The sequence below is a fragment of the Brachyhypopomus gauderio genome, chromosome 17, assembly GCF_052324685.1.
Source record: "Brachyhypopomus gauderio isolate BG-103 chromosome 17, BGAUD_0.2, whole genome shotgun sequence".
In the NCBI taxonomy this organism is placed as follows: domain Eukaryota; kingdom Metazoa; phylum Chordata; class Actinopteri; order Gymnotiformes; family Hypopomidae; genus Brachyhypopomus; species Brachyhypopomus gauderio.
Genome location: NC_135227.1, coordinates 3944668 through 3961447, shown reverse-complemented (window position 1 = coordinate 3961447; position 16780 = coordinate 3944668). Strand labels below are relative to the sequence as shown.

Here is a 16780-nt window from a genome sequence, read left to right as displayed (position 1 = left end):
CACACACACACACACACACACACACACACACACACACACACACACACACACACACACACACACACACTCTTTATACTTCAACAGAAACAGATACAGTGCCCCTGTCTGTAAAAAATTAAAATCATCCTGCACAATACAGTTATAATACGAGCGCACACAAACCCCTTTCTAAAAACATTTAAACTGTCATTCAGCAGACCTTCATGATGGGATTCTAATAAAAAAAAAACTAGATTTGGTCATGGTTGCTGTAGCAACAGTAGGGTCCACAGAACTCCCAGCTGAGAAAAGCAAACGGAAAAAAGTCGGAGAGGTCGGAGTTCGGCGCGGGTCACGGCACCATTTCAAAACATGCTCAAAAAAGGAGACGCTCCCAACACTGGACAATTTTCACCGTGCAAGCAGGAACCCTCCACAATGGGACAAGAAGAAGGCAAAAAGGAGATCTCGGTCACAGCCTGAGCCGAGACACAGGGAGGAGTGGAGCACCATTATGTAATGAAGACCGACATAAATGCCCTTGTGTTGGGTGTTGGTGAGAACTGACAACCACAATGAACGGAGTGGAGAGGTAAACAAACTTTAAAACACCCCTCACAAGTATGCCTTGTGCTCTATGCATGCGGAGACATTAGTTAGTAGCAAGTGAAACACAAATCTTTACTTCGTTTGCTGCTGTGAGATTTCTAGGATGATTGAGTGGTACTCCAGCCGAGACGAGTGTGCCCTAGAGCATTAAAGCTAACACCAACCTAGTTGCTACATAGCCAAAAATAACGGTACTTAGAAAGTTAAGACATTTCTGACAGAAATTAAAAATATAGTGCCTATAAGTGGTGTTTTTGGGTAATGTGCTAAAGGCATCATAGAGTAGAGGGGGTTTCTGATGCCAGGGAGCACAGACACTAGGGGGATTGTGAGCTGTTGGCCAGGCCTTCGGTGAACTTGAACAGAAACGTCATGAAAATGGGCAGTGAGCTGAGGAACAGCCCCACGGATGAAGAGAACGGAACAGTCTGAGTCATGTTGAACAGAGTGTGAGTGTTAAAGCTATCCTCCCACTCACACCACACACACACACACACACACACACACACACACACACACACACACACACACACACAAAGGTAAAGGGACCCCCCCACGCAGCATCAGATCCAGTGTTCCTCCGCAGGTTCTACTTTCTTTCCCGTCTGTCCGGTGCGCGGCCCGCGTGGGTGGGGCGGCGGGGGGGGGTTTCAAGTGGGCGGGGGCCCGTGGTAGCGCAGCATCAGGTTGAAGGAGCGGGCGAAGTTGTTGGAGAGGGAGCAGCTGGCGCCCTCGTCCACCAGGGGGAGCAGGAAGGCCAGCAGGAGCAGAGCCAGGAGCAGGAGCTGCAGGGGGAGAGCAGCACAGCAGGCCCTGCGCAGGACCTCACAGCACCGCCGCTGACACACACACACACACGCACACGCACACGGCATCAACTTGAGGTGTGAGGAGTACTGAGAGGAGTCTGAGAACTACATTACCCAGCATTCATAGTCACATAGACACCTGCTGTTACACCCCTAACCAGATTCTCCCTTAACCGATTTGAATGTGAAAGTCGAAAGAGTTGTTTTTATCTGAGCCCATCTCCTAAGCATTTGCGAATCATCACTATGGCAACTGCTTGACGTTGTGGGAAAAAAAAAAAACAAAACAAAAAACATTTCATCATTTCGCACAAGTCCCAGCAAAGTTTGTGATAGAAAAAAAAAACAACAGTTATAGCGCTGGCCTGAGTCACACTGGGACGTGAGTCATGGGCCACAGATACATTCACAGTTGCTGTCACTGCACATGATATTTACAGCAAGTGGACTCCCTGCTCCTGTTGAATGTTGAAGCAGAAAAAAGACCCGCCCACCTGCCTAACAACAGCCGTCTCCGCAGGGTGTGTGTGTGTGTGTGTGTGTGTGTGTGTGTTTGTATCTGCGCGAGGCCGCCATGCTGCGTCTTGGCGCGCGCTCGCGCACAGTAGCGAGCGTTCTAAAAAGAACGACAGATCACGAGAGGGAGAGTGTGGGCAGATGAGAGAAATCTGTTCCCTCGCTTCCCGCCTACACACCATGATCGTTGTAATTACTCCAGCATGCCTTGACCACCTCCACATGTGACTAACAGTGCTCGTATGATTCGGCGAGGTTACCGCATACCCATGCATGCATTCTCCGGAGCAACAGGAACCCCAGAAACCTGTACACCTGTACGGAAACCTGTACACCTGTACGGAAACCTGTACACCTGTACGGAAACATGTACGGAAACCCTCCCCTGTCCGACTCCGTATATTTATAGTTCGAGTGTGGACAAGATTTCACCTGTTTCAAATGTGTTCTTGCTCAGAGCAAGTTTAAGGTTCAGTTGAATAGGCCTGTGTGTGAGACAGGCCTCTAGCTTCAGGGAGTTGTCAAATAAACAGCCTATATTTACTCTGGAGGATAATGGCATGTTACTGTGTAACCAGAGTCTGTTAATGATGGCCCCAGAGAGGCCAGTGCCCTAAAGGACAGCTGGGCACAGGTGAGCCTCAGTAACCACCTCGGAATTTCACCAATGACGACCACGACAGAAAACGACAGACTGGAGCTACGTACACTCAAACGCCATAGACGTTTAAAGCACAGTGGGGAACTTCTGATGCGATGTGGTTCAAAACACCAGCCTGGATCTTTCTGAACCTTATTCATGTCTGTTATATTGTGTGAGTTAAAAAGCAAAGCGGACAAAACATTCTGCAGATTACTTATATAAGCGCTTTTCTCACACTTTGCTCACAGATTGCAGCAGCATCAGTATTATGAAAGTTAAAACCACAATGATGAATAGCAAACGATATATTGTCCAGTACTACTAAAAAGCAGGACGGGCTTCAGTGGACGGGCCACCAGGGCTCCAGAATTCAAATCAGGGACACTTCTCAGGCGTCGCACACAGGCAGCGTGTTTGCAAATGACCTCTGTGGGGCTGCCATGATGCAAATGGGGGGGAAAGAAGCTGTTTATATCTGGCTCTGCACAGAGCAGCACACGGAACTCAGGCAGAGTCTACACAGCCTTTTTTTAAGTCGACGGTGCAGTCGCCTCTCCTGCAAGCCTGTCCCATAGAGAGGAGCCTGTTCACGGAGCTTACAACAGATGGCAGGGGAGAGGAGAGAAGGAGAAGGAGAGGGAGGTGAGGAAAAAAAATTGCAAAGAATTCGGGAGGTACGATCTCCGAAGCTCTGCGTGCAACCTGGAGATTGACAACAGAGCGGCGACTCCGATAGTCCTTAATCTCCGGACTTCACATAGAGCGGCTAAATTAGGTTGGTCTTGCTGGCTGGGAGAGTTCTGGGGTTCGGGCGCATTTTGTAGTGGTCAAACGAACTAGCGGCACGGTTGCCGTTCTGCGCTCGTGCGGTGGCGTTCCCAGCTGGACCAACCTGCGCGTGAGAAAGCAGCGGGGAAAGCGATAGAATGTGCGAAATTTGCTTTTTCTAAGTCTTTGTTTCAAGGCCAAATCTTTGCAAAGTGCAAAGCACGATTAAACACTTACAAAGTGCAAACTATATCCAGCAGACTCCTGGTGGGTGAGGGCTAAAATGGCAACGTTAGTCGTGACACGTCAGCGTACTTTTCATAACGGCACGTGAAAACGTGTGAGAGCGGAGCCACAGCACCCCCCCCCCCCCCCTCTACCACCTGCCATTCCTCCTCCTCCTCACTCCTTCATCCTTCCAAAAATACATCTAAACACCACATGTCTTCAGTTCATCCTGACAGGAGCTTCATGACCACACATTTATTATTCATCTATATCTGCTCATATCACATCTATGTTCCCACGCCCTTCGAGGTACCTGTGTAGCATCTGAAAGTGTTTAATGCCAGAAAATTTACAAGCATTGTTTCTTCCAAAAACAGAACAGTAATCAAATTCAGAAATTACCTTTCTGACTGGAACACCCTCATTCTGGAAGGAAACAGAAGACTGGATTAGGTAGTGCTACAAGTGCGCCTCCTTGTGCTTGGAATTAGCAATAACACCTATTGAACAACAGACTTGATTCACCAGCAATGCATTAACTGTTTTTTTTCCCTGAAAAAACAAACAAACTATTTATGCACTTCAATAATTCAGCATTAAAATTTTATTTTAGCAAAACGACATAAGTGTAGATCAACGAAAAATAAATAAATCATATCGTGATGCGTTTTAGCCCCCTCTACTGGTCACTCCTTGCAGTACCTTGGAAGCTTTGAGATTTTCTGCATCCTTCAGTTTGGATTTATAGAGCATCCATCTGTAGCGCAGCTCCTCCAGACCCACGTCCTCCACCGCAGCCTCCGCCTGCCAGGAGTTCATCAGCTCCTGGAACTGAGCCTGGCCTTGTGTTACACCAGCACGCAATCTCTGCAGACACACACACACACACACACACAGTGAGACACGGAAAGAGACAGAGAGAGAAACCAATACCTATTTTTATTCCTCGTTTCATCCAAGACATCAAGTGAAAAAGTACAAAGTAAATGGGAGGGGCAAAAAAGATGCATGACCATTTGTGCAAAGTGGCTCCGATTTCACCTCATCACCTCAACTTTCATGGAATGTCTAAAACGATACGTTAAAATACTCCTTTCCTTTCATATGAAAAGCTTTTCAAATCGCACCTAAACCGAGTCCCAAACCACACGCTGAGAGTGTATTGATTCCACTGCCAGAAACTATATTTGGTCATCTGGCAGAACTCCTTGTGTTTGCGTGGCTTGAGTTTATGAGACAAAAGAAACAGGCCAGACAGCCCATGACCCAGACACGGTCTGTTCTCCCCTGCTGGGGACTTCACACGCTAATGCAAAGAGGCTCGCGAGCGGCACATATATAACGTTGGGCTTGTCGTCAACACACTTTGGAATTTTCTGAACGACCATGAAAATTTAATCAAAAGGAGAAGAGGAAAGCATCAACATGACAAACCGCCCCAACCTTCAGCGCTTCCCGTCTCATCTTCAGTTCTTCGGTGCTCAAAGTTCTTTGGTTGTTTACAATCCCTGCAAGTTTGCCGTTCTCCTCAAGGAGCCAGGCCTCGAATTCTCTCCGACGAGCTTCCCAATCGTAAGGCGGCAGAGAGCCCATCTGGAACAAAGAAACTAATTTGTTTAGCTGCCGTTTTGTAATTACGAAGTGGGTGTACAATGAAATAAAGCTGTTCGCACCTGGGTGACCAGCCTTGTGCCATGAGCCCTGGTTTCTGCGACTGGTTGGTACGGAGGGGGGTTCCTCCGTCTGAGCTCTGCATCAGAGCAGGACGTGAGCTTCACGAGACCAGTCGTGTGAGAAGAGTCAGCTCCTCTGTGCTGATCACCACCATACTGGCCCGTACTCACCACGTCATGTCCTCCCCAAAAACCCACACCCTCCATTACCGAGGATTGCCCTTCGACCCCGCCCTCGGTCCACCCTAGACCCATGGATCCGCCTCTGCTCCCCTCCCCTGCGCCAGAGAAGTCTCCGCCCCTCTTCTGCCTCCAGCCCGCCTCCCCGTAACCTCGGATGAACGAAAACGAGCCCACGTGGTCGCCGGAGCTCCCCCTCGTGTCTGGATGACTTTCGTCTGCAAATCTCCCAACAGCCTCGAGTCTCGATCCTCTGTCCAAGCCTAGATCTACCTGATCAAAGGCCTCAGGTGCGTGGAAGGAAGCTCCCGTCTCCCTTGAAGTCCCACCGTCGTTCAAAAGCCTACAAGATCAACAAGCGTTAATAAATGACGTCATTACTGTCGTTTGTGTCTATTGTATGTGCACCCTCACTCTCCAAAACACCCAAGAAGCCGGACGGCTGATGTCACTTCCTGTCCGAGCGACCCACCCAAACAGGTTGAGGCTGAGCGCGTGGAGGGACATCCAGGATTCACGGAGGCGCTTGAGGTCACGCAGAATGTGAACTTTGCCCTCCTCTGAGGTCTTGGCCAGCACGGCCTGACCCTGGCCTTCCGTCCGGTGCAGCTGCAGCTCTTTCTCAGGGAACTCGCCAAGCGCCCTCTGCAGGTCACAGAGGGAAACCGCACTCGTGGTGACTCCGCAGAGAGATGGCTAGGCAGGCTTACACTGTAATTATCCACAGAATAAATAAGACATCAAATGTCCTGTGTCAAACCACAAGAGCTTCACACAGGGTCCAGCCCGTTCCCATCGAGAAGGCGCGATGGGAACGCGCACTAAAATAAATATGCGCTAAAAGTGAAATGTATATGGAAGCGCGTCACACAGTTCCCTGAAGAGCCATACACAAACGACTGGAACACCAGCACAAGTCAGTATTCATACAGTAGAGACCTCTGCTTCTATGTTTCCCATTCCTTAACAAACTATCTTACTCTAATTTAAATAATGATGACACTCTCCCTTGTTTCCTACTGTGCCATGAATCTGGTACATGCTGTATTTTCAAGGTCAAGTGTAAGAAGAAAGAGTTATAATTAAAGATGAGCACCAAACATCTGATGTGTGTGATAAGCAGAGCTAATCCTACTGATATAAACACACGAGTTAGATCAGAGCTAACTGTACTTCAACTAGTCTTGAAACAGCATATAAAACCTGCCAGCGTTCCTGCAATTATTTGGTAAAGGCTGATTTACTTAATTTAAATGATTTAAATGCATTTCTCAAGCTTTTCTCAGTTGTTTTCGTATGCGATTAATGAAGATATGCTAAATAATGCCCAGGCTACAGTACTGCCCGTTAACCATCAACACCCAGTTTCAACAATGTGATCTGGAGCTAGAATGAAACAATCTCCTTTCTGTTGGTTACAGCCCTTTTTATGAATATCTGGTGAGATCTGTTCTGACTGGCAGGTTTACGGCATGGCACCACGACTCACACAGAATCAATAAGCCAAAATCGATCACTGGCTAACTGTGAGAGGGGAAACACGTGTGTTTGAGCCTGTCGGAGGATATTCCAGTTCTCATGCAAAAAGAATGAAGAGATTGACTACATGTCTAGTGGAATGATGGCCTTTTCCATTTCAATGATGGAGATGCCATAATTAACTAGGAGTGAGTTAGCTAGCTACAGGCCTAGTTTGGTCCCATGCAGAGAAGACCCGTGTCTGGTGTACCCAAATATGTTTTCAGAAGTTCTCTTCACCCACAGTGTTGTTGTTATTATTGTCCTGGTGTCTTTCACATCATCGTATACAGTACGGGAAAACACCACAGAGACAGACGGCGGTTCCTGATACCAGACGCAACCGTCAGAAGACTTGTACATAAATTAAGCTTATTTTAATTATTGTAAAATATCATTGCTCTGTCATTTTAAAATCACGCTTGATGGAAGACTCTAAACAGATTCAAATTGAGAAATATGTTTTGAAAGGGCAGACAAATATTTCTATAGTTATTTAGTGCAATGCATTACAGTGTAATTCAGTGTGTGTGTGTATGTGTCTGTGGGTGTTCATCACAATAAAATGTCCAAACCAAGAGGCGTGTCCCTTGAATCAGGACAGTTTGTCTTATTTAGCTTCTGACAAAGCAAACCAGGAAGTACCATGACCCCTCGCACTGTGGGGCTGCAACATCTAATCAACTTAACAGGGTTGTGAGCGTGAGTGATCAACAGCCATCATAAATAAAGGGAACAGGCCTAGAACTCATTCCCAAGGAGCCATCGTAGATTGAACTAGTGTGGTAGTTTCATCCTGACTGCACCAACACTGATCATACAAAACTGACTGATGTCACATCCTTAACGAGAGTCAGGTGGAAGGAAGGATTTTCAAATGTATATATTGCACGTTTTTTTTTTATGAGTTTGTTCGGTGTGTGTGTGTGTGTGTGTGTGTGTGTGTGTGTGTGTGTGAGACACACACCTCTGCTTCATGCTGCCGGTTCTCCACGCTCCACTCCCCGTTGGCTCCGCGGAACGACTCCAGCTTCTGTCTCATAATCATCAGCCATTTCTCTACGTTCAGCAGACTGTCGTGGAAACTCTCGTGTTCTGAAATGCTCTCCTCACTCTCGTTCACCCTCACCTGAACACACACACACACAAACCCATAAACAATGACACTTCAGACTCACTGGCTGGTAAAGATCAGGATAACTTTGTTCAATAAATAAATAGCTCCTCAGGGCAAAACAGAGCATTAAAACTAAGATAAGTACAGCTTGATCGAGGTCTTCATCATCATCATCATCATCAGAATCAAAGCACAGCAGGAGGACAAGGAAACCAGCAGTGCACATCTTCACAGCTTCCTCAGATGTTGAGGACTGAGACTGAATTACTTAAAGCCTGCCATTCTGAAAAGGCTAGTTAGAGGATATAAATTTACCCCATGAAGGTTTCAACATCTGTGCTCATTAAAAAGACCAGAACTTTTAACTTCATCAGGTCTTCCGGAGAACGCCGAGCTGAACAACCCTACCCGAACTGCTTTATGAAGCAGCTTCCAGTCCGCGTAGAGATGCTCAAACTTGGTCCTGTTTGGGCTGGAGGAGACCAGCGTCTCCAGAGCTGTGATGTGAGCCTCGCACTCCTCCAGGTCCCTCTTAATGACCTGTGAGGAGAAACATCAAGCGATGCTAAATCCCATGGCGAACATCCTACGGCAATAGAAGCCCTTCCGCTAGTGGCCCTGCCTCAGCGTTAACGACTCTCAGCATTCCTTGAACAGCGCTCCGAACGTTAGTGTATCTGTAGCAATAGCTGTGTTCAAAATGTCCGTGGGCCTCGATCAGACTCGGTCAGGCTGCAGTAAAGATGATGCAACATAGATCAAATCTAAATACCCATGATTCATGGAAATGAGTTAGGTGTCTATCAGCAACCAGCATTAAAATGGCCCCCACCTTCAGCTGATCACCCTGACTCTTCTTGGCCAGAATGTCGGGTTGGAGTCCTTCTGCGGCCTGGAATCTCTCCCTGATGGTGGTCATCTTCATGTAGATGGAGTCATAGGCATCACCAAAGTCCTTTGTTCTTGAGATCAACCCCTTAGCAGGTGGAAAGGTAAAATGTTTTTTAACATTCTGAAAAATCCTTAGGAAATCAGGAGTAAGGTGGAGGAGGAATGTGGAAACATTGTGGTGTTTAAGACTTTTTAAGTAAAAGTGGGCGGTACCTAGAGCAGACCCTTGCTCTACTGAAGTAAAAGTGGGCGGCACCTAGAGCAGACCCTTGCTCTACTGAAGTAAAAGTGGGCGGCACCTAGAGCAGACCCTTGCTCTACTGAAGTAAAAGTGGGCGGTAACTAGAGCAGACCCTTGCTCTACTGAAGTAAAAGTGGGCGGTACCTAGAGCAGACCCTTGCTCTACTGAAGTAAAAGTGGGTGGGTACCTAGAACAGACCCTTGCTCTACTGAAGTAAAAGTGGGCAGTACCTGGAGCTGATTCTTCCTCTGCAGGAGCTGGCCTTGCAAAACCTCCCTCTTTCTCACGTCGGCATCCAGTTCCTCCAGCAGGCTGTCGGCCTTCTCCTGGCCAAAGACGGCGCTGAGCAGGTCGGCCTTCACCTGCAGGAGGCTCAGTCTCTCCTGGAGCTGCACGCTGTGTCTCAGAAGCTTCTGAGGTGGGAGAGGAAGGCAAGACTCCAGCCCAAAAACAGACTAACAGGCTAACAGGCTCACACGCGAAGGAAGGAAAATGAATGAACACGTTGAGAATTGTTAACATGGAGCTAAACACCTCAGTAAAGAGGTTCTAAGAAAGCTGCAACATGATTCTAATTGGGATAGTGTCACCAAAACAACCATCAGTGGCAAAGATAGATAGGGAGTCTGTTGAACACCCAAACACTTATGTAAGTGAGAGCGAGGAAATGCCTTACACTTTGAGTGTGTGTGTGTGTGTTGGGTTGGGGGGGGGGGGGGGGGGGGGTGTCTTACCTCAATGTTCTGCACGAGCAGAGCAATATGGGAGAACTCGGTCACGTCCGCCGAGGTCTCCAGCACCTGGGACACCATGTGGCTCCACTGGCTGAAACCGTGGAGTGGATCCTGTAGCGCCTGCCTCAGGGCGGTCTCGCTCTCCGAGGACAGACGGGACGACCGGCCCTTCAGGCTGGAGCACACACACACACACACACACACACACACACACACACACACACACACACACACACACACACACACACACACACACACACACACCCACACACCCACACACCCACACACCCACCACGGGCGCCCCATCAAAACATCGTCCAGCACAAGACCATCTTCACACTACTCCCCTATATACTACTGTATAATCTGTATATATAATATATAATCTGACGGCATGTAAGTACACCGGGCAGACAAGAAGATGTGAGTGGCTGCTGCAGGCGGACTGCCAGTGAGATCAGTAGTTTTAATAAAACTGTTTTTATCAAAATAACAAAGCCTCTTTGCACCTATTGGTCGGCTGTTACAGACCAAAAGAAATATGGGAAAAGTCTAAAAATTGTGTGTTGAATATAGATTCTAGTTATAATTTATAATTATGTTATAAATATTATAATTATAGTACGTGGTGACTAATTTGGAAAAATTACATTTTTTTACTTCCTGAAGTAAAGCAGATTATAATTTTTACAATGGATTCAAATCTGGTTTCTATTATGAGTGCGTTTTAAGTGATACAGAGTAGTACAATTTTACAGTAATTATATGATCACTTTTTTTTTTTTAAGCTACTTACATTTCAGTTATGATAAGGTTAACCATAATCACTTAAATTGAGTAATATGTAATTTCTTATTCACAGACAAGGCTATTGCTACACTAAGATGGATGATTTTAGCCCCGGCAGTGTCCAGCAGTAGTGTGACCACACAGAGAGGATCCACCATCATTGTTGCTGCTTTTCCAAACTGCCCATAATGACATATGAACAAAACTACGACTGATGGAGACATTCTGAAAACACTTGGAGGCAACATGCAGAAATGCTTAATAAACATTTGCGTTATAAAATATATTCAATACAAGCAAATAATCGGTCAGTGTGTGTGCTGTAAAAAGAAGCAAATGTGAAGGTTGAATAATATGAATATGTGAGTACTAGACCCTCTGTGCCTAAGCAGGGATGACTGTGACCTCCCCTTAGGTCACTCACCTCTGGTACTCCTTAACTGCAGCCAGTACGTGGTCAGAGAGGTCTCTGCAGTGCTGTGGGAACCTGAATAACTCCTTCAGCCGAGCTCTAAGCCACTCCACTCTGGTCTCCTCCGCCGACAGCGCGTTCCGCACACCCTACATAACGGGCAGAACCAGCAGAGGCCACGCGGCTGGATGAGAACACCACCCCGCAGTGTCTACGCCACCACCTACGACTCCTTCTTCTTCACAGGGACTGAGAGCTTTCACCAGTCTGCAAACGGTTTGACCCTCGTCACTGACGTGCCTTACCGCTTCAGGTTCACCTGAAGCTACTGTACCACAGCGGTTCTTAGCCTCGGCGACCTAGTGATTTAGCGACTGTGATGTTTAATACAATAAAATGAAAAATCAGAAAATCATGAAGAATCAGGAAAACCTGATACAGACAGAAATACACACTGCAGACCAAAAAAATAAAGATTAAGATTACAGGACCGTTTACTGTGGGACAACATGGTTAATAAAATCAGATCATGCCCTAAAAAAGCAGCACTTTTTCCCACAAAAACGTAGACATTTTAATGATACACTCTCCCAGTCATTATCTTTGAAAGTTCACCGCCATTGCTAAATCTGGAATTAATCCATCTACATAACAGCTGTGTTTCTTTCACAGCGTGCAAACTGATAGTAAAATTGCTTACAATTCCTTGGCTGTGAATATTTGTCACTCCCCTCTTAGGAATTTACTCGTAGCGTTTGATTTACTGTACATTTATGTGCACGCAACACATGGAACTCCCACGCTTTGACACTTTTAACAGCTCAGGTGGGCGGGGTTACAGCTGGAGTGGGCGGAGCTCTCACCGTGTATTTCTTCCACTGGGCCACCGTGTGGTCCTCGCCCCTCTCCGTCTCCTTTCCCTCCAGCTTCTGGCCCATCCTCTGCACCAGGTCCCGGAGCTCGCCGATACCGGCCTCCAGCTCGTCCCGAAGGTCTGCGTAGCGGTTCTGGTTGACCAGCGCGCCCTCCAGCTCGGTGTGGACCTCCACCAGAGCCTGCCGCAGCCTTTGCCATTCCAGCCTCAGCTGCTCCGCCTCCTCGGTGACGTGCTCCGCCCCCGCCGGCGACGTGTTCTCCTTTACGGCTTCGGCCAGGCCTTCGACTGCCAGCAGCGTCTCCTCCTCCTGGGCAACACTGGCATCCAGCTCCTGCCAGCAGGAAGGAGTTTGAATTAATACTGCCCGTGTCACCTCACGCAAGTTACGTTGGTGATAAATGACCACAAGCCGTAAAAGAAGTAGAGGTCAAAGCTGGTATACAAGACTAGGGAATAGTGATCAAGTATATCAGACCCTTGGGGAAAATTCATTGTGATAAATAAGGTAACTGCAGAGTCAATCAGTCTCCTGTATGTAAAAATACCTTAGAGCCACTGCCTCCCCTCCCCCTACTTTACTAAGTGGGTTACTTTACCCTCAGGGCCTGGAGTCTGTTCTCAGAAGTGTCCTCTGACTCTTTGAAGTGGCTGAGTTCTTCTTTCTTTGACACCAGCCACATTTGGAATTCATGAACGCTGTTTTGGTATTTTTGGTGTTCATCTGCAACTTTCTTGACCAGAGCCATTCTCTCCTGCAAAGAAATCGAACTAAAAATGAAACTAAAATCATCATGAAAACTAAACAGAAAAAAAAACAAACCCAAGCATGAGATCTGAGCTATCAAAGTTTAACCTTTTTAAGACGGTCTACATTTAAAATGCAATTATTTCTACAGTGAAAGTACGACACTAAGTACGTCCTTCCTCTTTTCTCTTCTCACAGAAAGGTGGTATGAGAAACATGTCGTAACACGAGCGCCTAAATTTAAAGGTCCGGCTGGGTGACATAGCCCTCTGCTTTCTCCATCATACCGAAGATTTTTAAAACGAGGTGAAACTTGGGTGATTCATAGAAAAGACAAACAGAGAATCATGTTCATGGTGAAAACTGGACTGCACAGATCTCAGGTCAGGCTCTAGTTAGTGGAAGCTTGCATGTCTAACTTGCTGCTATGGTCCAGACTGTCTGTTCGTCAGCAAGAATGGATATGCTGAACTTTCAACTGTCAAAATTCTAATACAGACACGCCACCCTGCAAAAACTTGACGCCTGACCTTCTCCTCCAGTATTTGTGTGTGTGTGTGTGTGTGTGTGTGTGTGTGTGTGTGTGTGTGTGTGTGTGTGTGTGTGTGTGTGTGTGTGTATCTCTCGCTCATCCTCTCAATAAAGTTGCTTTCTGGGACACTGTAATTTACAGGCATCCAGGAGCCCCTATTAAAATGTGGGAGACACCCAGAACTTCCGGGAGAGGTGAGATGTTTGCTGATGGAGCAGCTACCTCGGCTCGGGCACAGACGCCATCATAGGCGGCCTGCAGCGTTTCCTGGGCGTGATCGTCCAGCGTGGGGTCCTCGGTGCGGCTGTAAAGGACGCCCGCCTCGTCCTGCAGCCTCTGCAGGAGCACAGCCTGGGCCTGGACGTCGCTGCGGAGCACGCGGTGGTGGTCCAGCTGCCACAGCTTCTCCCGCAGGCCCAGCTGCAGCTCGGGCTGTGGGCCCAACACCGCCTGCTGCTTCACCAGCCACGACGCAAACTCCTCATGCGCCTTCAGGTACTCGCTCCAATGCAGCCACACCCATTCTATACGGCTAGGACACAGGGCACCGGCAAGAGGCCATCACACAAAGGGAAGACCTAACCAAATGGACCTCGCCGTTTGCATTTCATTACAGAATTTGAAAGTCACACTGAACCTCAACTCGGCTGTTTTATTCCTCCTTAGTGACCCGTCTATCTGAAGTCCACTGCTGAGCACAGCCACATCGAACAGTACTTTTCACAGTAATGTGTCTACTTTTAACCACACCACTTAGAAATCTATGACCAAACTAGCTTCCAGAACATTCCTGACCATGTGACCTGAAACAATAACGTGGCCCTGCCCCTACGTTTTGAGTCGATTGTGGGGATTATATGAGGCCGACTCAAGGAGTGAATTCGCCAAACACCTCCTAACAGATGACTGTGAGAGGCTCACTCTTAACACTATAATATGTGTGAGAACCTATAGTCAAGGGGGATCAATTATATTTTGTGTAGATATTAGTTATGCCTACAAGCTCACAACTACACTTACAAAACGCAATAGAAAAGGTTAACCTAAACTTAAAAGAACCGTTGTTAGTAATACACAAGCACACATAAGAAACCAAAGCTAGCACTCTAAAATTCTCACCAAGCTAAGAACATTGCTTGAGAAATATTAGCTTTAAAAATCAGGAGCTTAATTTATCCATACACTCATGTGAAACCTCCCTTTTCATTAACCATTTATTCTAGATTTCAGCGAACATCTGCATTTGAAAATGAATTCAAAATGTCTTCCACACCACAAGTATAACAAGTTTAGTTAGTTCTTGTTACAACACTTTTAGCAACCACAAACTGCTTTTATTTGTATGTACACATCCAATCAGATATTCCCACCTGTGGCAATGGACGATGTAGGTAGACGTCTCCTCCCACTGAGCTTTCAGATCTTTGAGTCTGGAGTGAGTCTGGTTCTTCATCTCCTCGTCCCCGTTCTTCAGAAGAACGTCAGCAGCCACCAGCACCATGTCCACCTTCAGCCGACCATCCTGCTCCGAGTCCCGGATATTCTTGACAACAAACAACGTTATCTAGTCAGGTTTCTAAATCACGGCTTTCGGATCCACCCATGTCGCTCTCCAGGTTGGAACGGGACAGAGACGTTGGAGAAACAGCAGCGTATTCATTAAAAGGTCCCTCTCATGGAAAATTTAATTTCCCTCACTTTCTTGAAATGAAACATTTTGAAGTAATATGTAAATATTGTTACATTTTCAAAACACACCACTCACACCATCTATCTGTCCATATTGTCCATATGTAAGATCTAAGCTGTAAAAACTGCCCGTTTTGAAATCGCTGTCCGTCTGATGTCAGACACTAGGATAAAGAGAGGCTGGAAAATTAATTATGAATTATGTTTTTGGAACACAGAGCGATTGAAAGTGCACATCGAGGAAAAATACAAAAAAAAAAAGTAAAATGTTGGATATGCTTTAATGCTGACAAAAGGTGGTCTTTACTGGTGCTATGCATTGTATCCATTTAAAAACTTTTCTAAGAAAAAATAATGATCTTATTATCTAGAGTATGAACACAGAGGTTCTCTTACTATCTGCAGTCTTAGGTGTAGAGTGTAACCTATCAGTTACTGAAGAGTGTAACCTGTCAGTTTTAGGCCAAGGTGTCGGTACAGGTACGTAAGTTTGTGTCTCACCTCTGTCTCTCGCAGCCGGGCTTCCAGTTCCACCCGGGGCCCGTGAGTGTCGTCACTCAACCTGAGCCTCTCCTGGACATCTTGCATCCAGGCCAAAGCTTCCTCGAGACTCTCTCTGAACTCATTCTGCTCTTGCTGTGTCATGGGCGCGTGGTAAGACCTGCCACAGAGAGAATGGCTGTTTTATGTCACAGCAGCTGACAAAAACAACTAAGAGCTGATTGTCCTGTGAATATTACTGCCCTGGGTAAACTGTGTTTGGTTTCCTCGTGATCATAAATTCTCTCGTAATGAGAAAGAGATGTTTTGAGCAAAACCCCCACTAGGCCACGGGCCACTTTCCTGACTCACGTCTCCCACCGCAGGCCCTTGGTGCCTCTACTGCCTCAGCTTGCACTTCATATGCAAATACCCCTGTTTTGAAGTTTTTTTAGTCAATATGAGGTCTTAATACCAAAAGTCTTCAATTATAGCATATTTAATACTGAAAAGCACTACAACAAATCGCAACAATTACCTACAGGGCTGTAGGAAAGCCGAGAGGACATTTGGAAAGTGAAAATTGTAGAGAAAATGTTGTATATTGAGGAAGGAGCACACGCCCCTCGTACACCGCCTGCCCTTCACTTCCTCTCTGCCTTCACCTCGTAATGACAGTCCTGTCTCCAGCAACGTTGGCAGATACATTTAAACAACGTTAGTCAGCTTAATCCTTACTTAGTCCCTTTAACATTTAACATTTCTGAACAAATTACACACGAAGCTGTCAATGCGAGATCATGCGCGACTGATTTGCATGTCAGTTGAACAGTGAAATATAACCTCTCGTCCTATTTCAGGACGCGATTAAATCCTATTTCTGTGTCTTTAATGAGACTCTTAGGTAAAATACAGGGTTTCTGAAGCCCTGGTGTGTGAGTTATATATTAGTGAGTTATATATTAGAGCTATATTATGAGTGCAGCACGATAAACACTACCGACGTTAGATCCCAACATGGTGTAAAGTTTCTATTAGGAAAGTAATGCAGCAGTAGACTGACTCGAAACGATCCGTGCACAAACTGCTGCTGAAAAATAGTCGTAATGAAGACGGGAAATAAATATACTCACTGTTATGTCTGCATTTGAAGTGGGAAACGACCTAAATATCCTTCAATGTAGAAAGTTGAAGGAGGATGGGAAGCAGCCCGTCGTTACTGTAACGCAGGCCTTTCGGTTGTGTCGGGTGGACGGTGAGATTTGTCAGGCGAGAGCAACAAATCCGTCGAGCAGTCGATGAGCGCGTCATGCGTTGGGGCAACATTCGAAACGAACGCGCGCAGTTTC

General features: G+C 46.6%; 1 protein-coding gene across 1 annotated transcript in view; it reads right to left on the bottom strand.

The window, feature by feature from the left end:
* The window catches only part of syne3 (spectrin repeat containing, nuclear envelope family member 3), a 17617-nt gene extending 916 nt beyond the window's left edge, over positions 1-16701 (bottom strand). The window contains exons 1-18 of the mRNA XM_076977708.1: positions 16565-16701; positions 15453-15612; positions 14633-14805; positions 13485-13794; positions 12582-12737; positions 11972-12316; positions 11121-11257; positions 9908-10082; positions 9404-9586; positions 8873-9016; positions 8449-8580; positions 7891-8052; positions 5878-6050; positions 5226-5748; positions 4996-5145; positions 4255-4419; positions 3955-3978; positions 1-1427 (exon numbers count right to left, since the gene is read on the bottom strand). The exon at positions 1-1427 is cut by the window's left edge and continues 916 nt beyond it. Of these exons, the coding sequence (XP_076833823.1) occupies positions 1239-1427; positions 3955-3978; positions 4255-4419; positions 4996-5145; positions 5226-5748; positions 5878-6050; positions 7891-8052; positions 8449-8580; positions 8873-9016; positions 9404-9586; positions 9908-10082; positions 11121-11257; positions 11972-12316; positions 12582-12737; positions 13485-13794; positions 14633-14805; positions 15453-15596 (3285 nt within the window). The 5' untranslated portion in view covers positions 15597-15612; positions 16565-16701 and the 3' untranslated portion in view covers positions 1-1238. The remainder of the gene's footprint in view (positions 1428-3954; positions 3979-4254; positions 4420-4995; positions 5146-5225; positions 5749-5877; positions 6051-7890; positions 8053-8448; positions 8581-8872; positions 9017-9403; positions 9587-9907; positions 10083-11120; positions 11258-11971; positions 12317-12581; positions 12738-13484; positions 13795-14632; positions 14806-15452; positions 15613-16564) is intronic.
* Positions 16702-16780: the final 79 nt, after the last annotated feature.